The following is a 23,211-nucleotide window of genomic DNA, read 5'->3' as shown; positions in this document are numbered from 1 at the left end:
TGAGTGGCTAGAATGATTTATTTACTAAATGGGATCATGTCAGTAAGTTATATGTACATATATACTTTTAGTGATATATATTTATAAATATATAAAAAGATATATCTATGTATACCATATAGTTATTTTATGATATGTATCAATAGTAAATGGAGAAGGCAATGGCACCCCACTCCAGTACTCTTGCCTGGAAAATCCATGGACGGAAGAGCCTGGTAGGCTGTAGTCCATGGGGTCTCTAAGAGTCTGACACGACTGAGCGACTTCACTTTCACTTTTCACTTTCATGCATTGGAGAAGGAAATGGCAATCCACTCCAGTGTTCTTGCCTGGAGAATCCAGGGACGGGGAAGCCTGGTGGGCTGCCGTCTATGGGGTCGCACAGAGTCGGACATGACTGAAGTGACTTAGCAGCAGTAGCATCAATAGTAAAGCAGAATATAGTCATATCTTTTTATGTGGAGTATATATATGTAATTCTGAGATTTTTTTCAGTCTTTTTTCAATTTATAAAATAAGGGCATGTTTCATCATATACAAATTTTTATATAAAGTGTATGCACATTGCAACTTAATAAAATAGATCATAATTTGAATGCATTATAAGAGTTCTTTGAAGGATCTCCATATTTACTTTTTTTAATTCCATAGTAATGTATTTTCTTTAAAAATTTTTATTGGAGTACAGTTGCTTTACAGTGTTGTTAGTTTCTACTGTACAGCAAAGTGAATCAGTTATGCAATACATATATCCCCTCATTTTTGGATTTCCTTCCCATTTGGGTCACCACAGAGCACTGAGTAGAGTTCCCTGTGCTGTACAGTAGATACTCATTAGTTATCTGTTTATACATAGTATTGATGTGTATTTCTGTTAATGAGAGTGATTTGGGCTTAACATTGTTTGCTATATAATAAAAGTGAATTTTTCTGATTCTATAGGTGAATTTTAAAAATCTTGATCTGTATTTCCTAAAGAATTAGGGTTTCTTGGTGAACATTATTTAATTGGTTTTCCATTCACTGCTGATCGAATGGTCCTGCCAGCGTAGAGTCTGCACATGGCTTCTTGCCACTTCAAGATGCTGCGAGCAAGTGCCCCAGGCATCAACAGTGTGGTGGAAATACCCTTTTCCTCGTCTGTGTTTGTAAGGCAGTCTCTTTCACGGCAGAAGACTATTTTGGGGAGATGATTCATGTCACATTTTGGCCTCATTACAGTTTTGAGTTGTAAATGGCGCTGATTTGCCTAGAGGTGTAAACATAAATTTTATCTTCATATGCTTATGGGAATACCTGAATCGGAAAAAGTACTTGCTATTCTTAAGTTCTGTTTTAGGCTATAAACAGAGAGGTTAACAAGATATTTATCAAAATTCTAATTTTATTTTATGAAAAGCATACTTCCAAAAGAATGCCAATTACTTTCCTCTGTGCCTCCGCACTCCATTTCCAAACACAGATGGAGAAGTCTAAGAGCCTAATGTCTTATTGTTACAAGCAGATGATGCCGTAAGGTAGATAAACACTGTGCTTTTTTCTTTTGAAATGGTGAGAAAAGTGTGAGCAGGTGTTAAATTACCATCTGTAGCTATGAGTGACAGGAAGTATAAGATTATTCAATGCTTATTTAGGTGCAGCTGATAAAGTCAGGGTTTTGATTAGTTCAAATTTGCTTTCTGGTAAATAGGGACTATTTAAAGGATATGACAAATCACTTATTTATTCTTTGGTGAAAATGCATGATAGCAACAGAAAGGAGAAGCATGTGTCACCTGAGTTTGTGATCGTGCCTTATGCACAGGAGTATCTTAAAGGTGTTTATTGATTTGTCCCCAAATAACTGAGTTTCAACAGGGTAAACACATGTTTGGAGTGTGGCTAGATTTTTCTGTGACTTTCAAGGAATTTCATATTCTATCTCAAAATTTGAAAACTGGCAATATATTATTTATTTATCTTTGAAAATTTATGTACTGATGTATTGGCTGCAGAGAGAGGCATGTGAAATCTTAGTTCTCCAACCAGCGAGACTCATACTCAAACTCATAGCACCTGCATTGAGAGTCTTAACCACTGGACTGCCAGGGAAGTCTGCAGTGATTCATTATTTTTTAAAAATTTCAATAACAGCAGTGGGAACAATATAAAGACTTGACAATGTATTTGTTTTTGTTACTATTATTTTGCTATTAGCCCATTTTGGTGACCACATGTTTTTGGACGGAACGACGTTTCTGATCTACTGACAATAACCCCCTCTCCCCCTTTAGGTGTGCTTTAAAATTTTTTCTAATTCAACTGTGGGTTAGTGCTTTCTGACCTTCTCACTCATGCCGTTTAAGGAGATTTATTAACCTTTAGGTAAGATTCCTCAATTAACAACGAACCGAATGCATTGTGAGGCGTTCTCTGATTCTAAAGTGGTGACTTGAAAACACTAGTGGTTTGAGGGTGCTTGATTAAGCAGCTTTACCAGTTCAACTGAAACCAACTTCATGGCAAAATTGGTCTTCAGTTTCCTCAGCCCATTAGAATATTCTAGCTGGGATGAGTGACATTCCTTTTTTCCCTCTTCTCTTGAGGCTTACTCTGATAGCCTGTCTTGGCTATCCAGTAAACTACCTCAATAACTAGCGCAGGTCTGTACTTTCAGAAGCAACCAAAGAAGTTCTGATGTACTAAGAGGACGATAGGCAACAGTTAAATAAAGGACATTGTTTAAAGCCCAATTTAGAGAACTCTCTAAAGTTCTCTGTTTTTGGAAATTGTTAACTGGATGTAACTGTGACGTAAGCGTGGTATGACTGAAATTAGACAACTACTGAAAGAGATAGCATGAGGTTATATTTCACATTTCCTTTTCTGTCTTCCCAGCCATCATGTATGTCATGGGAGCACTCGGTCCTGCAGTGGGATATTTACTAGGTGGACTTCTTATTGGTTTTTATGTTGATCCCAGAAATCCTATTCACCTTAACCAGGATGATCCTCGTTTCATTGGAAACTGGTAAGAATTGTTTACTGCATCTTTCATTTCATTTGGTATTATGATAATTAGAGTCATAGTCCCCTTGTAGTTAAAATAAGAATTTCCCGAAGAGGAAGATGAAAAATAGCTCAATGTCACCTAGAAGGTGGTGGTAAGCAGGATAATAATCTCCAAAGATATCTTTGTCCTAATTCCCAGATTTATGAATTTACCTGTACATGGCAAAGGGGACTTTTGCTGATGGAAGTTTAGGAACTTCAGATGGGGAGATTATCTGGGATGATCCAAGTGGGTCCAGTGTAATCACAAGGGTCTTTATAAGGGAAAGAGAGAGGCAGGAGGGTCAGAGTGAGAGAAGGAGTTGTGATGATTGAAGCAGAGGTTGGAGTGATATGCTTTGACAATGGAGCAGGGGACCACAAGCCAAGGAATGCAGGTAGATTGCGGAAGTTCGGAAGAGCAAGGAAGTAGGTTCCTTCGCAGAACCTCCAGAAGGAATTCAGCCACACCCATCTTTTATTGACACTCTTGCCCTCCAGGGGTTACAGCTTCCCAGGTGGTACTAGTGGTAAATAACCCACCTGCCAATGCAGGAGACATAAGAGACGGGGTTCCATCCTGACTCCAGAGCTCTCAGATGATGTATTTATGTTGTCTTAAGCCACGCAGTGTGTGGGGATTTGTTATCACAGCAATAGGAAACCAACACAGAGGAGCTGTGATCAACAGCTTAATCCACATTCTTTAGGATAGAGATGGCTGTTTTCTTCATAGCAGAGGGAAGGAAAAGGGGAATGTGGCTGTGTTGGGACTTCCCTGTGTACTTGAATTAGAACTTGCATTGTCTTTTCTGTGCCTTATAAAAAAATATTTTCTCCCCACTTATCGTATTTGTGTTTTGCTTTGTCCTCATCCACTGCCCAGAACTCTGTTTCCATTGTTCCACTCTTAGTGAGTCTTTTCGCTAAGGAATAGTTCATTTCCCTGGATGTGCTGAAGATGAATTACTCTCTCACTTGCACGCCTTTTTTGTTTAAATTAATTTTATTGGCATAGAGTCGCTTTGCAATGTTGTGTTAGTTTCTACTGCACAGCACAGTGAATCAGCCATACATGTACATATACCCCCTCCCTTTTGGTCGCTTGATAGCCTTTAATTGTCTTGCTAAATACGTAAGCTTTGGATTTTATTTTTATATATTTTTTTAAAGTTGATATGTTGTGTTTTCATTTTTATCCGGTTCAAGATTATTATATATTTTTTTTCTTTTTGGCCACTCGACAAGTAGAGATTGAACTCATGCCTCCTGTAGTGGATGCACGGAGTCTTAACCACTGGACCACCAGAGAAGTCCCTAAGTTGAGAGTTTAGCAAGAGAACTCCAACTTTGGATGATAGGTTACTTATTCGTATATATCCAAGGGCTGCATTTGAATTCTTCCCAGTTCTGAACTTGAACATGATATTTCTTCACAATTGCAAGCATTCAAAGTATTGGCATCCCAAATTTATTTAACATGGATTGGTACTGGGTATACATTGATAAGATATTTTCATTTTAGAATAGAGAATTTCATTATTAGAAACTTGTGTTGAGTAATTACTTCCTAAAGAGTTTCTTAGACTACTTGTGTTCTCTCTGTGTTTCATTTTATAATGAAATTCTTACAATAATAACTTCATAAGTTGAGCTATGTGGGAATAATGTTTAACACTATTTTCTAAGCAGTTAATAAATATTAATTAAATTATAGAACACTTGTTATTTTCATAAGTAAATAGTCTTTGAAGGTGGAAGTGTTAAGATATATAATAGATGAGTCTGTCCTGGTAGAATTTTCAAATCATACGAAAGGGAGTTCCCTTGTCAGCAGGAGGGGAATAACACAGGAATTTTATGTTCTTGGTCAACAGTAAAATTTTTGATCTCAATTACTATTTTCTTTGCAGTTCTGAAATAATTCAGAGTAAGAATTTTTTAAAAATTCTCAGAAAATTAGGTTATTAAAATGTATCTGTGACCATCCCATGTATAATCTGTGCTCTGTAAAGATGTCATGAGAAGAGCATGGCAAAAGGGAACAGCTGGAGGGAGAGAGAAAGACAAAGAGGGCCAGATCAGGGGCAGAGAGAAGGCAAGGAAGCAGGTGCTTTAGGATTATAAGTGCTTTATGCTGTTTTTGCTAAGTTTTCCAATGTGCATCAACCCAGTTGGTAGCAAAGTGAAGCAACTAAATGTAGACCCTTGGGTTTAAATCCCAGTCTGCCACCTAATAACTGTGTGACCTTAGGGAAGTTACTTAACTCCTCTGAGCCCCAAGTTTTTTTTTTCTTTAATCCACAAAATGGAAATAGTTGCAGTACCTACTTCATGGAGTTGTTGTGAGGAATAAATGAGTCTGTGTATGCGGAGCTCTAAGTGGTTCTCCCTACATAATGTGTGTTAGCTGTTATTCAGTCTTTTGACTTTAATCTGTGCTCAAGTAGTTTTATTCATTTTAATGACTTAAAATTAGTTCTACAAATGTTAAAAGTTGTCCATATAGAAATGTATACTAGGGTTTTCTTTAAAAATGAATTTTGTCTGTTGAGTAGCCCTGTTTTTAACAGACTTCTAACCTTGAACAGAGTTATTTGATACAACATTAGTTTTTATGATGCCCGATGGTGATGGCTTCCCAGGTGATTCTGGTAAAGTTCCTGTCTGCCAATGCAGGAGACACAAGAGACACAGATTCGATCCCTGGGTTGGGAAGATCCCCTGAAGAAGGAAATGGCAACCTACTCCAGTATTCTTGCCTGGGAAAACCCATGGACAGACGAGCCTGGAGGGCTACAGTTCATGGGGTGGTGAAAGAGTCGGATACGACTTAGTGACTAAAAACAGCACAATAATGATGACAGGTTTTTCGGTAAACATATGCTGGAAAAGAGAAGGAAGGAGTAAGTGAATAATGCTAATATTAGTTGGGTGCTCACTATGTGTCAAACATTACATTAAAACCTTTACCAACATTTTTTTTTTCTTTACCAACATTTTCACTGAAGCATTATAAAAACCACATGTCATCACTAAGAATTTGCCCATTTTGCAGGTGAGGAAATTGATGGTTCGCAATTTTGATCATCTTGCCTAAAGTCTGAGAGTCAGTGAGAGATGGATAAGAAACTGAGTCCAGGGTGGAGGTTTTAGTCAGTGTACTTAACTGTCCTCCCTTCATGAAGAGTCTCTGGGTAATGACTCATGAAAGGGGTCCTGGCTTTTCCATTTTAGCTCTTACTGATGCATCTGTTTCTGACATATAATGCACACTTCCTTACCTTACCCAGCTTTTCTCAGAGTCCTCTTTGGCACCAACTACCATATGTTCATTTCGATGTTACTGGAGACCAGTTTGCTCTGCTTAGAAATGTCCCTAAACCTTTTTTATTATTTTTGTTCATTTACTGCAATTCTTCCCCTTCTTCTGTTATTTATTCTCCCTTCGGAGTCTTCTGAGTATCTTTAATGTTTGCATGTAATTTTAAGTCAGTGGCTTTGGCTGGAGGTGGGGCCCTAAGTACAGATGTAAATAAAAAAACAGTACTAGCTACCATGAAATTATTGTTGTTTGTGTGGGGCAGGCTGTGGGACTCAGTGGTCAAGGATCTGCCTACCAATGTAGGAGATGCAAGAGATGCAGGTTTGATCTCTGGGTTGGGAAGATCCCCTGGAGAATAAAATGGCTATCTGCTCCAGTATTCTTGCCTGGAGAATCCCATGGATAGAGAAGCCTGGCAGGTTATAGTCCATGGGGTTGTAGAGAGTAGGACACGATTGAGCAGCAGCATACTTTGTCTTCTTAATTTTGATCGTTTCCCCCAAAGTTATTATTTCCTCCCTTTCAGATGAGAAAGCCTGTTCAGAGAAGCAAGCTAATTTCTACAGAATCTTAGGGCTAGTAAGTGGTGAAGACTAGATAAACTCTGGGTCTTCCTGAAGCTATAGCTCAAGAATGGCCCCTCACACTCTGCTGCCTGGCCTCTTCTGGAAATAGTGTGAGAGGTCCAGGGAGCTAAGGAGTTCAGGGGACTTGAATGCAGAGTTTGCAGAAAGAAATTCAAGGAAGTTAAAGGCAGGGCTGGGTTAGGAAAGACCTTGTAGGCAGCCAAGTACAAAAAGGGCCAGATATTTTCATAGCTATGTTCCCTGCAGATAGATGACTCTCTTTTTTAAAAAAACGACCCTCATTCAGTTTATTTATTTAGGAAATGTTTTGAGTACCTAACCTGTGTTAGGCCCTGGGTTCATGATTATATTTGACTCATTGAGATTGCTGGAAGCCTGCTTTGAGACGTCTTCTCAAAATGAAATCCTTTTCTGATTGTTTTAATATCTTAATTGGATACAACGTTAAGTATCTTTGAAAATAGCACACTGGATTTTTAATGACTGGTTCTAGGAACGATTCTCTCAGCTAAGCTATGACCTTTAGCAGCTGATAACAGCATTTTAATAGAAATACTTGCTTTTCTAATTAATTAGAAAAAATTTTAATTAATTTTTTTGGCTGCACCTAGTAGCACACATGGGGAGAAGGCAATGGCAGCCCACTCCAGTACTCTTGCCTGGCAAATCCCATGGACTGAGGAGCCTGGTAGGCTGCAGTCCATTGGGTCGCTAAGAGTCGGACACGACTGAGCGACTTCACTTTTACTTTTCACTTTCATGCACTGGAGAAGGAAATGCAAACCCACTCCAGTGTTTTTGCCTGGAGAATCCCAGGGACAGCGGAGCCTGGTGGGCTGCCGTCTATGGGGTTGCACAGAGTCGGACACGACTGAAGCGACTTAGCAGTAGCAGTAGCACACGGCATCTTAGTTCCCTGACCGGGGATCGAACTCATGACCCCTGTTGTGGAAGAGCAGAGTCTTAACCACTGCACCACCAGAGAAGTCCTGAAACATTTACTTTTTACAAATGAGTTTTTGCTTTGCAGTTGATCTATACGCTGACTGGGTTGTATTCCACATGAAGGCTTAGAATGCTGGTTGCATTCTGATAACAACTGATGGAATGTGTTGATACAGAGGCCAGAATCTGAGTGTTTATGAACTTGGAAGTTTTGAGGACAGAGTTTGAAGTTGAGGAATCCTAGTTGGACAATTTGTGACCCTATTAGGCAAGACCAGGGACCTCTATTTGTTAAGAAAAGATTGAAAGGAGACTGCAAAATTGCCCTTGGGGAATTATGCAGGCAAGAAGTCCCCAGGCCTTAACACATGCTCTAAAGAGGACTAGAATTTGAGGTCTATTCTGCGTTTGCTTCCTAGTCTCGGCAGCATGGCAACTTCAGGTGAGTTTAAAGACAGAATCTTGATTCTGTGGAAACTCAAGTTTCACTTCTCCTAGGAAGCTTTCTGACACATTGATTTCCTTTCTGAATTTTTATAGCATTCAAGATCTTCCCAGCACAGGGATCAAATCTGGGTCTCCTGCATTGCAGGCAGATTCTTTACTGTCTGAGCCACCAGGGAAGCCCTTCTATACCACGTGATCTAACAATTATGTACATTCTTGCATTGTGGGGGATTGTTAGGAATTGTTTCTTGTATCTTTAGCTCTTTACAAACAGGTTGTAAGTTCTTGAATGCGAAGATAGAGTGTATATCTTTGTCTCTCTTTTTTTTTTTTCCTGGCCACATGATGAGTTGAGTGGCATGTGGGATCTTATCCCTGAGCAGGGATTGAGCTGGGAGCACAGAGTCTTAACCACTGGATTTCTGGGGAAGGCCCCAGGTGTAAATGCCTTTATCCCTACTCATTCTTGGTTAAGTTTTGGGAAGCCCAGCTAAGAAGGGTTAATACATTTTTAAGTGCTTGCAGAAAAATATTTGAATGCCATCAGCAATTTGAAAAACATTTCACACCAGGTATTTGGTTTTTTTTCTTTAAAAAAGTGTCTGTACGGGTCCATAAAGCATGATATAGACTCTATATTATTTTTCTATTAAATTTATGGGATATTGACTCAATTCTGACACACACACACACATGCACACACACATTCACACGCACACGCACACACACACACACACCCCCTGTGCGTGCTCAGTCGTGTCTAATTCTTTTTGACTTTACGGACTGTAGCCCATCAGGCTCCTCTGTCCATGGGATTTTCCAGGCAAGAGTACTGGAGTGGGTTGCCATTGTCTCCTCCAGGGGAATCTTCATGACCTAAGGATTGAACCTGTGTCTCCTGCATTGTCAGGAGGATTCTTTATCACAGTGCCACCTGGGAAGCCCTTATGGGCTATTGATTTATTATAAAATGCGCATTGTAGTAGGACTAACAATGTTCATTAGCAGAACTGACACATGTGTGCTCAAAAATACTTGAATGAAATTCTAGTCAGGCTGGTGATTCTAATAATTATAATACTAGAATGATTACTGAGTACAGTTCTCATTTATACCATGGAAAGGGAGGATTCTTGTATTTTCTTAGGTTGTCTAACTTCTTAGTGCCATACACCTGATGAAGGTAAAACGTGTTCTCTGGAGAAATTTGTCATCCCACATTTCTACTTTGCTAACTTGTTCTCACTCGTAATATAAAAGCCATAAATGCTGTTCACATCTCCCAATTTTTTAGGTGGAGTGGATTCCTCCTTTGTGCCATTGCAATGTTTCTTGTGATATTCCCAATGTTTACTTTTCCAAAAAAGCTTCCGCCTCGACACAAGAAAAAGAGAAAGAAAAAATATTCCACGGATGCTTCTGGTGATGATGACGTTATGAAGGAGAAACCAGACAGTTGTGAACAAGTGGACAAAAAAGTTTCTCCTATAGGATTTGGGAAGGATGTCAGAGGTAAAGTATACCTTCTGAATAAGTACATGCATGGTGCTTCATATCAGTGCTACTCAAAGTGTGGTCCCCGGCCCCTGCTGTCTAATGGCAGTTCCTGGTCTGTGACAGGGTAAGGGCTGAAGTTGAGAGTCAGTGTTGAAAACGTAAAAAAAAAAAGTTTCAATGGGATAATTTTGTCTGTCGACTCTAATAACAGTAATAAACTGGGCTCACATTTTGTATGTTTTACAAAATTGATTTTCTAATGATTCATCTTTGTTATAACTTGCAAAAGTATCAATAACAGTAGACTGGACATAATCTAAAAATGGTCCTTCCTCACAGATAGTTTGAGAAGCACTGATTGAATTCTAAAGGTGAAGACTTCATATTGGAATGAGAGATGTCTGATTTTTAAAATAATCGTTGCCTCATACAATGGATAGTTTGTCTCCAGGAACCATGGGTTTGGTAGTGTGTCCTGATCCTTAAAGAAATACAAAACTCACCCTTAGGAAGGGATCTCGTTCAGCAGTGACTCGGTCAAAGCCTCTAAGTGACCGTGGAGAAGGACATCCAGGGCATGGGTCTCAAAACCCATCAGAAAAACATCCAGAGAGTTTTCAGTGATGTGTACTGGTCTGTGTTTTCATTTTATTTCTCTTAAAAACAATCACTTTATTAAATCCAGATTAGGCAATCGCAAATCTAAACAACTTAATCTTTACCAGGCCATTTTTGTTCCATAGTCAATACCTCTCTTGAGTGACAACAAATCCCTTTAATCCAGGAAACCTATAATGCCACATTCCCATTAGTTCCTGCCTATTTCCTGAATTCTCTGAATTAAAGTTTTTAAAATTAGGAAGCATAATATAAATCAAGTGGTTACATCAGTTAAGGTTGTTTTAGGTAAAATTCACTCAGGCCCATTCTCATCTCATTTTGACTACGTGCACAGTAAAGGCAAAGAGGATCCTTTCAGGCCTAGAGGGAAGTTACTAATACATTATGGAACTGTGCCTGCAGCCTAATAGATTGGATTATTTTTAAAGACTATTTTGTTCAAAGCAGTGAAGTGACGTTTCATTGGAAATGCTTCTTCCCAGTTAAGTTTTAGATTTACCTTCCCCGTTCCCTCCCCATTAATTTGGGACAGTGTTTACTTTTGGAAATGCCAAAATTACCTCCTCTGCTCTCATAATATAAAATATTCTCTGGACGGTAGTCAAGTAGAGCCTGGGCTCTTACCCCATGGACCACTTCACCATTTTTCATGGACATACGATGGACCATAATAAGGGAGTGAATTAAAAAAAAAAATAACTCAGTTGAGAACAAAGTTGATGTTAGAGAATTTACAACATAGAAATAGACTAAGGGTCTCAATTTAAGGAGAATATAAAGTTGATGCCAGAGGAGAAATAAAGGCTAGAGCTGAAGTTGTCTATTTTATGGCTTAGAGGTAGATGGCTAGAATGTGAAATATATGCTGTGTTGGATAGCAGAGAAAAGGGAGAGAGAAGACTGGTAGGAAACACCAATAGCAGAGGCAACTGTTGATGGAGTTCTTTGGAGGAGGCTGGGTGGACAGTGCTTTCATGAGCCAGCTGTCCTCCGGGTGCTTCCCATTTTCAAGGTGAGGACTGCCATGGCCAGGACCTTCTGAAGGTCTGAGCGTCTTCTTGGCCTGAAGGTCTTCTCTTAGGCTGTGGACTGCTTGGCTCCTGCTTGAGGCAGGCTTCAGGTGCCAAGGAATTAACACTCTGGCCTCCCACCCCTAACAGCAGTCTTAGCCAATGGCTGGTAAGCATCCCAGCTCTGTCCCCTCATGGTGAGACAATCCGTTGTAAGCTGCCCTTTCTTCCTGTGCATCACATCTATACTCCCCATCCAGTGCTTCTCAAACCCCCCAAATAAATGACTTGGACTTGGATCCTTGACTCAGGACCTGCTTCTGGGGCAAAGCTCACTTTGGCAGGCAGATTCACAGTGATAAAAGCTGTCATGGGATTTTAAAATTATTTTTCAGAATTGAATCTATCTACTCTTATGTTAAATGTCTTCTTGTACTGCTAGGGAGTGTTCTCCATCTTTTCTGTATTCAATTTAATGGTTCAAGGTATTTTCTTTTAGAGTAAAGATTAAGAAGAGTCTTTTGACAGTGATGGGTAGTTGGTTTATAAACTCCATTTTTATTCTGATTTTCTTGTAGATGTTTCTGATAAATTTCCAACTTTTTTACTCTATGCCTTAATTGTGATGAGTGATCTTTGGCAGTGAACCTTATGGTTAGAACACAGAGCTGGCTTATTTTATTTATTTCTACTTGCACTGGACTCTCTAAATGTATCTAGACTGGCACTTCCGGAAACATGTTCTCCTGTTAGAAAGGAATCCTGTTTAAATGAGATTATAAAGTGACAATGTTCTGCTAAAAATTATTCAAGTGATGTTGATGATATTGGAATAATGTTCAAATACAGTATTTAAAATTATATATATCTTTTGCACATTTTATTTCTAATAGCTATCACCTATAGGAAATGACAGTGTAATATTTCATCTGATTTTCAAAAGACTCAATTACATCTCTGAGAATCATTCTACTACAGACAAAATTTGTATTACAAAGCTGAGATACACTAGGTCTTTTTTTTTTTATTTTAAATATCTATTTAATACACACTTTGCAGTTTTACACTTGACCAACTGACATATAAAAATTATAACACAAGTTTTTCCATGTATAATTCTTTTTTTCAGGATTTTTTTTCTTACTCATGTCTGTTACTATTTAAGTCTTGAATGAAAGATTGATTGCTAAGATTCCATTTTGAGTTAAACCACAGTGTGATTCCCAGATCTTTTTTCTTGTCCTGTTTTTTGGAATAAGGCTCCTTTTATCCTTTATATTTGAAATTCATACATCAATATTAGTTTCTTCAAAGAGAAGGTATAAAGAGTGGCCAAGTTGGTATTTTTTGGTTCCTAAAATCAAAAATGATTTAGACCATATAGGATAGTGCTCTTTGAAAAGCTTTATTGCAGAGAATGCAAGAAGAGAATGCACTTCGCTTTCCACCCACTGCCTCCACATTTTAATGATAGACACGGGGAAAATCTGACTCAGTGTTTCTAGGTTCTTATTATAAATTATGCAGGAATAAAACTGTTTTAAAACAACCACAAAGGAGAAAGTAAGAGTTTTTAGTGGATCTGCAGCACCTTCCCATAAAGAGATTAGCACTGATGGCTTCAACATCTTACCATAAAAATAAACAGTTAAAATATTTAAGTGGATCAATTTTTCTGAGGCTTGGGGTCTGGTATTTTAAAAGCCTTCCAAATTTAACTGGTTTTCTTCTTATTCTTAAGCAGAAAATGTTTGGTGGCAGTTAATCATAAGAAAATGTTTATTTTTGTGTTCACTTTAACTTCTAAGCTTAATTGCTTAGCATTATTACATAGCATAAAGCATGACAGATTTATGTGGCTTCTCTGGTGGCTCAGACAGTAAAAAATCTGCCTGCCAATGCAGGAGATGTGGGTTTGATCCCTGAGTTGGGAAGATCCCCTGGAGAAGTGACATATCAGTAATCTTGTCTGGAGAATTCCATGGACAGAGGAACCTGGTGGGCTACAGTCCATGGGGTCACAAAGAGTCGGACACGACTGAGTGACTGACACTTTCACTTTTCACTTTCACATGACAGACTTGCTCTGCTAGACTTTTGTTTGTATTGGAATAGAATATATTATAATCCTAACTAAGTCAAATGGTTACTCTGAGGTGATGCATTGATTCGAAGAGGCCACTGACCCTCTTGTGTTATTGGTGGGAATGTAAATTGATACAGCCACTATAGAAGACAGTATGGAGCTTCCTTAAAAACCTAGGAATAAAGCTACCATATGACCCAGCAATCCCACTACTAGGCTTATACCCTGAGGAAACCAAAATTGAAAAAGACACATGTACCCCAATATTCATTGTAGCACTATGTGCAATAGCTAGGTCATGGAAGCAACCTAGATGTCCCTCAACAGATGAATGGATAGAGAAGCTGTGGTACATATACACAATGGGATATTACTCAGCCATAAACGGAACACATTTTAATCAGTTCTAATGAGATGGATGAACCTAGAGTCTATTATACAGAGTGAAGTAAGCCAAAAGAAAAAAAAAAACATATTTATGCATATATATGGAATCTAGAAAGATGGTACTGATGAATCTATTTGCAGGGCAGTAATGGAGAAGGCAATGGCACCCCACTCCAGTACTCTTGCCTGGAAAATCCCATGGATGGAGGAGCCTGGTGGGCTGCAGTCTATGGGGTCGCTCAGAGTCGGACATGACTGAAGCGACTTAGCAGCAATGGAGATGCAGACATAGAGAATGGATTTGTGAACACAGTGGGGGAAGGAGAGGGAGGGATGAATAGAGAGAGTGGCATAGAAAGTATACCTTACTGCATGTTAAATAGCTAGCCAATAGGAATTTACTGTATGACTCAGGGAACTCAAACTGGGGCTCTGAAACAACCTAGAAGGATGGGAGGTAGCAGGGACATTCAAGAGGGTGGGGACATATGTGTACCTATGACTGGTTCATGTTGATGTATAGCAGAAACCAATGCAATATTGTAAACCAATTATCCTTCAACTAAAATAAAATTAAAAAAACAGAGGCCATTGGAAGTCAAAGAATTTTGATCACTAGAAGGTTATGTTGTCATCGTTTAATTCAATGACTGCTTATTCTGTAAAAGCTGCTGCACTCCAAGCTATGGCAGATTAGAAGATGAGTCAGCCATGATTTTCCCTCATAGAGCTTGTAGTCCACTGAGGGAGACAGGATGAGTACAGATGGAAATATACTAATGACCAAAAAAGAAGATAGACACCATGGTGTGAAGGTCACAGACAGGCGAGGGAATGTCTAGTTGAGGGGCCAGGGAAAGTTTCATGGAGAAGGTGGGATTTATCTTTCCTGGAAAACTGGAAGGATGTCAGTAGGTGGATGTGGGATGGTGTGAGTGTTCCAGGAAGAGACAGTAAAGGCAAGAAGATCAGATGTGTAGATGCATTTGAAAATGCTGAGCAAGTGCATTGTGGTTGGTGTGTTGGCTGTACATGACGGAGCCCTGGGGGATGAAGTTGGGAAGGTCAGTTAGAGCCATCTTGTGTGTAGAGAGCTAAAGTTCTAGCTTTAATGAAACTCGTCTCGATTGAGTAGTGGAGAGGTTTGAGCAGCCTTTGGCAGGCCTTCCATTGCTGCTGCTGCTGCTAAGTCGCTTCAGTCGTGTCCGACTCTGTGCGACCCCATAGACAGAAGCCCACCAGGCTCCTCTGTCCCTGGGATTCTCCAGGCAAGAACACTGGAGTGGGTCGCCATTTCCTTCTCCAATGCATGAAAGTGAAAAGCGAAAGAGAAGTCTCTCGGTCGTGTCCGACTCCTAGCGACCCCATGGACTTCAGCCTACCAGGCTCCTCCATCCATGGGATTTTCCAGGCAAGAGTACTGGAGTGGGGGTGCCATTGCCTTCTCTGAGGCCCTCCATTAGGTCCTGTTAAATTAGGGAGAGAAGGGAGTGGAGTGGAAGGAGGGGGACAAGGTAGAAAGCTATGGACAGAGCTCCAGAGAGGTGATGGCGGTTTTGCCTAGTAGAGATGGAAAGGACAGCAGCCTGCTAAACTAAGTTTTTCTTTGTTGGTGTTTGTTTGTTTGTTGGCCTCACCGCATGACATGCAGGATCAGGGATTGAACCCATGCCCCCTGCAGTGGAAGCCCAAAGCCCTAACTATTGGACCACCAGGGAATTTCCTCCTTGTCCCCTTTCAGTTGTTTTCAACTCTGCAGTCAAAAGGATCCTGTTAAAGTGCCGCTCCTGGGCTCAAAGCTTCTGTGGTTTCCCAATCTAACCCCTGGTTACCTGCTTGAGGCCATTTCTTTCCTGCAGTTGGATTCTGCTTCAACCCTATTGGGCTCATCACTGTTGCTCGAGTATACCAAGCACACGCTCACCTCTGGACAGATGTTCTTGCCGTTCCTGTGCTGGGAGTTTTCTCCATAAGGCCCCTCACTTCCTTCAGGGTATTACTCAAACAATCCCTTTCTAATGAAGCCTTACCCAGCCACCCTATTTAAAAATTTCTACCTTTTCCTCCAAAGCTTCTTACCTCTTTCTTTCCTTAATTTTTCTCCTTGGCACTGATCACTTATCTAACATACTCTATGTTTTACTTATTGATCATCTTGGTAAGCTCCACAAAGGCAAGGTTTTCTTTTTTTTTTAATTGGTCCATCATGTTCTCTGATGAATTCCCACTGTCTAGTAGATACTCAGTAAATATTTGATGAATAAATTAATGAATGATGAAAATGGAGGGAAGAAGTTGTGTGTATAGGATATGGCAATTGCTATGGGAATTATGGGCTTGCCAGGTGTTGCAGTGGTAAAGAATCCGCCTGCAACGAAAGAGATGCAGGTTCAATCCCTGGCTTGGGATGATCCCCTGGAGGAGGAAATGGCAACCCACTCCAGTTTTCTTGCCTGGGAAATCCCGTGAGCAGGGGAGCCTAGTGGGCTACAGTCCATGGGGTCGCAAAGAATCCAGCGCACTGAGCACACTTGCACGGACTCATGGAATGATGGGAACGGAGGTATCCAAGATGGTTTCAGGATTTCAAGCTCAGATGGCGGAGAGAGGAGTAAAGGGGCAGAATGAATGAATTCTGAGTGTGAGTTGCCCAAGAACGTCCAGAACTGTTGCATGTGTCTCTTTGCTCTGTGGTTGAAACCTAATATAGCATGGGATATGTTAGAGGCAATACTAGACTCAAAGAGGGATCACCAGTAGCCATGTGCCTGGACTAAGCCATCTTAGCCTCTTGTATTTTGCCTTAGCTTTTTTGCTGACTTTAACTTTATTTTTAGGTTTGCAGCTCTTATTAAAAGCTGTTATCTGAATTCCCTGTATTTGCCATAGGAGCATTGCTCTGAGTGCTTTATACAAAACTCTATTTCTAGAGAACAGTGAGAACAGAGGTTCTCAAACTCAGTCTACCTAGGAAGCATCATGAGGGCTTCATAGAGCTCAGGGTGCTAGACCGAGGTGTGACCTGAGAATGTGACCTGAGAATCTGCATTTTGACAAGTTTCCAGGTGATGCTGTTGCAGATGGTCCAGGGACCACGCTGTGAGAATCTAGTGCTTTAGAACATGGAGCAAAGCTTTGTTTCTTAGGAGAAAATTAGGATGTTTCTGTTAACGATGATTATACAACTTTGTGCTTTTGTGGCCAGGAAACCAAGGGTCAAATTTGAAGCCCAGAAAGAATCTTTTTGCTGGCTTTGATGTGCTGTTCTGTTTATATCTTATTTCTTTTTTTCAAGGAAATATGATGCATTTCTTTTTATTTTTTTATTGAAGTGTAGGGCTTCCCTGGTAGCTCAGCTGGCAAAGAATCTACCTGCAATGCAGGAGACCCCAGTTCAATGCCTGGGTCGAGAAGATCCTCTGGAGAAGGGATAGGCTACCCATTCCAGTATTCATGGATTTCCCTGATGGCTCAGATGGTAAAGAATCCACCTGCAATTCGGGAGACTTGGGTTCAATCCCTGGGTTGGGAAGATCCCCTGGAGGAGGGCATGGCGACCCACTCCATTATTCTTGCCTGGTGAATCCCCATGGGCAGAGGAGCCTGGCAGGCTACAGTTCATGGGGTCACAGAGTCACATGACTGAGTGACTAAACACAGCATTGCACAGAACTTCCCTGATGGGTCAGAGGGTAAAAATCCCCCTGTATTGTAGGAGACACAGGAGGTGTGGCTTCAACTCCTGGGTCGGGAAGATCCCCTGGAGGAGGGCATGGCAACCCACTCTGTATTGTTGCCTAAAAAATCCTGTGGACAGAGGAGCCTGACAGTCTATAGTCCAAAGAGTCACAAAAAGTCAGACAAAACTGAGCACACATAGTTAATTTACAATATTGATTGAGTTTTGGATGTGGAACATAGTGATATAGCATTTTTATGCTTTATACTTCATTTAAAGTTATTAGAAAACAGTAGCTATATTCCCTGTGCTGTATAATATATGCCTGTGGCTTGTTTATTTTATACATGTGTGTGCGTAGTTGCTTAGTTTTGTCTAACTGTTTGTGACCCCATGGACTGTAGCCTGCCAGGCTTCTCTCTGTCCATGGGGATTCTCCAGGCAAGAATACTGGAGTGGGTTGCCATGCCCTCCTCCAGGGGATCTTCCCCACCCAGGGCTGGAACCCATGTCTCCTGTTTTGCAGGCTGATTCTTTACCGCTGAGCCACCAAGGAAGCCCATGTTATACATAGTAGTTGTATTTCTTAATCCCTTACCTCTATCTTGCCCCCACCCCTTTCCTCTTCTCACTGGTAACCCATGATTTGTTTATGTGAGTCTGTTTCTGGTTTGCGATATGCATTTTTTTACTTTTTAGATTACACATATAAGTGATTACAGAGTGTTTGTCTTTCTTTGTCTAACATTTCACTAAGCATAATACTCTCTAGGTCCATCATGTTGCAGATGGCAGAATCCGATTCTTTCTCATGCTGTGTAGGGTTCCATTGTAAACATATGCCACATCTTCTTTATCCATTCATTTCATCTTCTCTAGAATTCTTTGTTTAATTTCTCTTTTACATTTATTTTGTTGTACCTTCAGCTTAGGAGGCAAAAGGTAAATGGTAACAGCCATGGCAAAGAATTCCTAAAAAAGAGCACACTTAAAATACTCAGTGCCAATTAACTGTGGGACTGTAACCAAAAGTGGGATCTGTCTGCTTGTCACTCAAAGATCAGTTTGGTGATCTTAAAGAGGCCAGTTTGGTGAAAAGGAAAGTTTGCTTTATTTTGGATGCTGGCAACTGGGAAGACGGCTGGATGCTTGTCCAAATTCGACTCCTCCACCCTGACAATCAGGGGGCAAACGCTTTTATAGGTGGAGGGAGGGGGCTACATGTAGAAAAGCACAGTCAGCTCTGACGCTTATCTTGAAATTGGTCATCAGTGGTCTGATCAGCGTCATCTTGGTTGTAAGGAACAGTGAATCTTCAGTTCCAGGGTTGGTTGGTTTCTATTTCCTTGAGGCCAGTTATTGGAATTAGGGCAGTTAATGTCATGGCTGTAGTTTGGTCATCATGCAGTTTACTTCTTAGACCTAGTGGGGGTTTCAGTATCTATAAGACAGTTCACAGGATAAGGCTCAGAATATTATCCCTAGCCCTTGAGAAGGAACTAAAGATCCTTGACTATGCTTATGACTACATTATTAGTATTTGCTTTCCTTTGACTGTTTTCCTTTGTTTCTGCATTTTCTCACTTCTCCAATTAAACTTAGTCTTTGGCTAAAGTTTTTTCACAGACGAAAGGCAGGCAGAGGACATGGGAGGGGGCCAGAAGGACCGCAGGGTCCTGCTCTATTTCAGGACTAATGTCCATCAGAGTAGTGTCTACTTTGAAATATATATATAAATACTCATTAGATTTAAGCAAGCAGGATTGTACTATGGCTAGTAATCACTTATAATGTATTTTGGGTCCTGGTGGCCGCTGTTTCTATTCATGGTCAGCAGGTTAGTGGTTCAGGAGCTCAATGTGCTCTCATACTGGAGCACATTTGCTGATGGTCAAAAACTGACAAACCTGGGCTTTCCTGGTGGCTCAGTGGTAAAGAATCCACCTGCCAGTGCAGGAGACATGGGGCCAGGAAGATCCCACATACCAAAGAGCAACTAAGCCCATGCACCACAACTACTGAGCCTGTGCTCTAGAGCCTGTGCTTGGAAACAAGAGAAGTCATCGCGATGGGAAGACCCTACACCGCAACTAGAGAGTAGTTCCCACTCCCCACAACTAGAGAAAAGCTGGTGCAGCAACAAAGACTCAGCACAGCCAAAATATTAATAAATAATTAAAAAAAAACAGTTAAGGTGGTCAATTAAAAAAAAAAAAGAAATCTATCAATACCTGCTGCCTCATTGTACTGTGCACTGTGAGGCATTGGAGAACAGTAGGTGTGGTGCCTGAAGGAAAGTTACAGGGCTCAAAATAGCCTGGAGTTAAAACTCCCCTCCGGGTCCTCCCCACCATTCTATGCAAAACAAAGAACTCTCTCACCAAAAAAATCGACACTAGGTTGATTACGCTCAGCTCCCAGCTGGTCCAGCCTCTGGCCAATCTCCAAAATTCCTTGCCCCAAACATTTAAGAGATAACTACTCTGAACAACCCTGGAGAAGAACAGGCCCCCTTAAGACAGTAGCTTTCCACATACATGCCTATATATACTTAGTCTTTTCTTGGGTAAGGGCAGCAGCTCACTAATCTGACTGCTGCCCCTTCTCACCTCATTTAACGTGATCTGTTCCATTGGAGAAGGCAATGGCAACCCACTCCAGTACTCTTGCCTGGAGAATCCCATGGACGCAGGAGCCTGGTGGGCTGCCGTCTACGGGGTCGCACAGAGTCGGACACAACTGAAGCGACTTAGCTAGCTTAGCTGTTCCTGTAAAGTGCCGGTCTCAGTCTTGTTCTTTTTCTGAACCTTGCCTTCTCCAACTCCGTACCCTACAGTGTCTGCACTTGCTAAGGCTGTCCCTGGCAGCTTCCATAAGAATCCAAGCACACCATGTAGCTCAGATTTTCTGAAACTTTGACTAATGGTCAAGGGATTACCTTTGATGCAAGGTCAAGGGGAGGGACCACATCAAATTTGTTGTAGCATAGCCCTGTGGTGAGAATCCCTGGTGGTTCAGATGGTAAAGACTCCTCCTGCAATGCAGGAGATCTGGCTCAGACAGATCCCCTGGCGAAGGAAATGAATGGCAACCCACTCCAGTATTCTTGCCTGGAGAATCCCATGGACAGGAGCCTGGCGGCCTCCAGTCCATGGGATCACTAAGAGGCAGATACGATGGACAGACTAACAAACAGCCCTGTGGTGACTGGAGTTTAGCACCTGAGTCCAGGTGTGGGTACTGGCTGGCTGGGTTACCTGCACTGCCATTGAGGTGCATGTGGGAACCAGCAAGGGATCTGCCAGTGATAGCAGCACTTCTCAAAGTGATTTCTAAGTCTTGTCTACCTTGTATTATATTCTCTTGAATTTTGGAGGTTTGTATTAAGTTTTATTTCTATAGTACTGCTGTTAAAGGCATTTCTAGTTTTAGTGTCAGATTGTCCTTGTAAGTGAATTTGTAAGAGTTCCTAGCATTCAGTGATCAAAAAAATGATAATTACTACCATTAGTTAGTCCCTCTATCATTCTTTTTTAAAAAATTATTTATGTTTTGGCTGTGTTGGGTCTTTGTTTCAGCGTGCAGGCTCAGTAGTTGTGGTGCATGGGCTTAGTTGTCCTGCAGCATGTAGGATCTTAGTTCCTTGACCAGGAGTCGCACCTGGGTCCCCTGCTTTGGAAGATGGTTTCTTAATCACTAGAGCACCAGGGAAGTCCCTCCATCATTCTTTTTACCGCATCTTTGATTTTACCATGACGCAGTTATAAATGACACCAAAAAACTTATCTAAGATATATTAGCATAAAAATTAATATTTGGCTGCAAATTGATAGATCCAGCAGCTTCTTTGCTAACTTTGCTTTTGAAACTTTGTAAAATAATTTTGAATTACAATAAAAGCCACAGAAATAACACAGAACTCCTGGGTTCCCTGAGCCCCAGTTCCCCGATTGTTAATGTTTCTGACAGATTTGTGAAGTTACTGACCCCCAGTACTTCACTGTGTCCTAAGTCAAGGATACTCTATTGCAGGACCACAGGGCAGCCATGGAAATCAGGGAATTAACATTAATCCAGTGCTACCATCTAGACCGTAGGCCCCATTCAAATTTTGCCTGTTATCCCTACATCGGACTTTATGTCCAAACCAATCTGCCATCACAGATTGTATTAATATTTAGTTGTGGTGTTTTGGTCCGTCAATTTGGATCAGTTCCTCATCTACCCTAATATTTTATGACCTTAATCTTTTAAAAAATTGTAAGCCAGTAACTTTATAGAATTTGGGTTTGATGATGTTGCCTCCTGATCTATGCTCGTTTGTAGACACAGAAAAGATGCTGTCTCAGTGTCTTCACAGAAGCCACACAATGTTAATCTGCCCTGTTACCAGTTGTGTAAACTCTCCTATCTTGAATGGGATTGGATCTGCCAGGCCCCTGCACTCCAAAATTACCAAGTATATTGCATTTTTAAATCAATAAGTAAATTATAGGTACTCTGTGAGAAAGTACTTCGAGGTGGTATAAAGACAGTTGGGGCTTCCCTGGTAGCTGAGCTGGCAAAGAATCTGCCTGCAGTGCAGGAGACCACGGTTTGATTCCAGGGTTGGGAAGATCCTCTGGAGAAGGGATAAGCTACCCACTCCAGTATTCATGGGCTTTCCTGATGGCTCACACAGTAAAGAATCTGCCTGCCATGCAGGAGACCTTGGTTCAATCCCTGGTTTGGGAAGATCCCCTGGAGGGGAGGGTATGACTACCCACTCCAGTATTCTTGATTGGAGAATCCCATGGACAGAGGGACCTGGCAGGTTACAGTTCATGGGGTCGCAAAGAGTCAGACACGACTGAGCAACTAAGTACAAATACAGCTGATTCTTGTTATTTGTGGTAGTTTTGTTCTGTAAAGTTGTGGTAAACACTGTGTTAGAGAATGTTGAAGCATTGCTCTGGGGGAAATCTGGGTTAACTTTGCATCACAATATAATCATCAATCAATATATAACCTTGTGTTTCTGTTGAAAGACACCTTATTTAATATAGGTTGTTTCATTAATATTGAACCCACAGCCAATAATAGTATAACTCATGCCTGAAGGAAGCTCATTCCATCCAGTTGGTGATGGACAAGGAAGCCTGGCATGCTGCAGTCCATGGGGTAGCAAAGAGTCTTTCAGTCGGAGTGACTGAACTGAACTGAATTGAAGGAAGCTTAAGTAACACATGAATTAATAATTTCTCCAAGGACTTTGGGGTGGCTCAGTGATAAAGAATCTGCCAAGCAGGAGAATCTGGTTCAGTCCCTGGGTCAGGAAATTGCCTTGAAGAAGGAAACGGCAACCCATTTCAGTATTGCCTAGGAAAGCCCATTGACAGAGGAGTCTGCAGTCCATGGTGTCGCAAGAGTTGGACACAACTTAGCAACTAAACCGCCAACTGCCGAGGACTTCTGGTTCCTTTTAGTGGAAAGTGGCATCTAGAAACCAAGAACTGGGTGCTAGGTGGGTTCATTGCTACCAGTATGTCACTACTTCTGTCTTGTTAGATAGGAAATGTGTGTTTGTACACACAAACACACACACATCTATTATCTAT

At 40.9% G+C, this 23,211-nt stretch overlaps 1 protein-coding gene across 3 annotated transcripts in view; it reads left to right on the top strand.

Moving 5' to 3' along the window:
• SLCO5A1 (solute carrier organic anion transporter family member 5A1) overlaps nt 1-23,211 on the top strand; it is a 286,620-nt gene that overhangs the window by 199,247 nt on the left and 64,162 nt on the right. For all 3 annotated transcript variants that reach the window (XM_061438944.1, XM_061438941.1, XM_061438943.1), the window contains 2 exons: nt 2,878-3,010; nt 9,629-9,846. In XM_061438944.1, the coding sequence (XP_061294928.1) occupies nt 2,878-3,010; nt 9,629-9,846 (351 nt within the window). The remainder of the gene's footprint in view (nt 1-2,877; nt 3,011-9,628; nt 9,847-23,211) is intronic.

The sequence above is a fragment of the Bos javanicus genome, chromosome 14 (assembly GCF_032452875.1).
Source record: "Bos javanicus breed banteng chromosome 14, ARS-OSU_banteng_1.0, whole genome shotgun sequence".
NCBI classification, from domain to species: domain Eukaryota; kingdom Metazoa; phylum Chordata; class Mammalia; order Artiodactyla; family Bovidae; genus Bos; species Bos javanicus.
The sequence above is the reverse complement of the archived record's forward strand: the minus strand, read 5'-3'. Positions and strand labels throughout refer to the sequence as shown.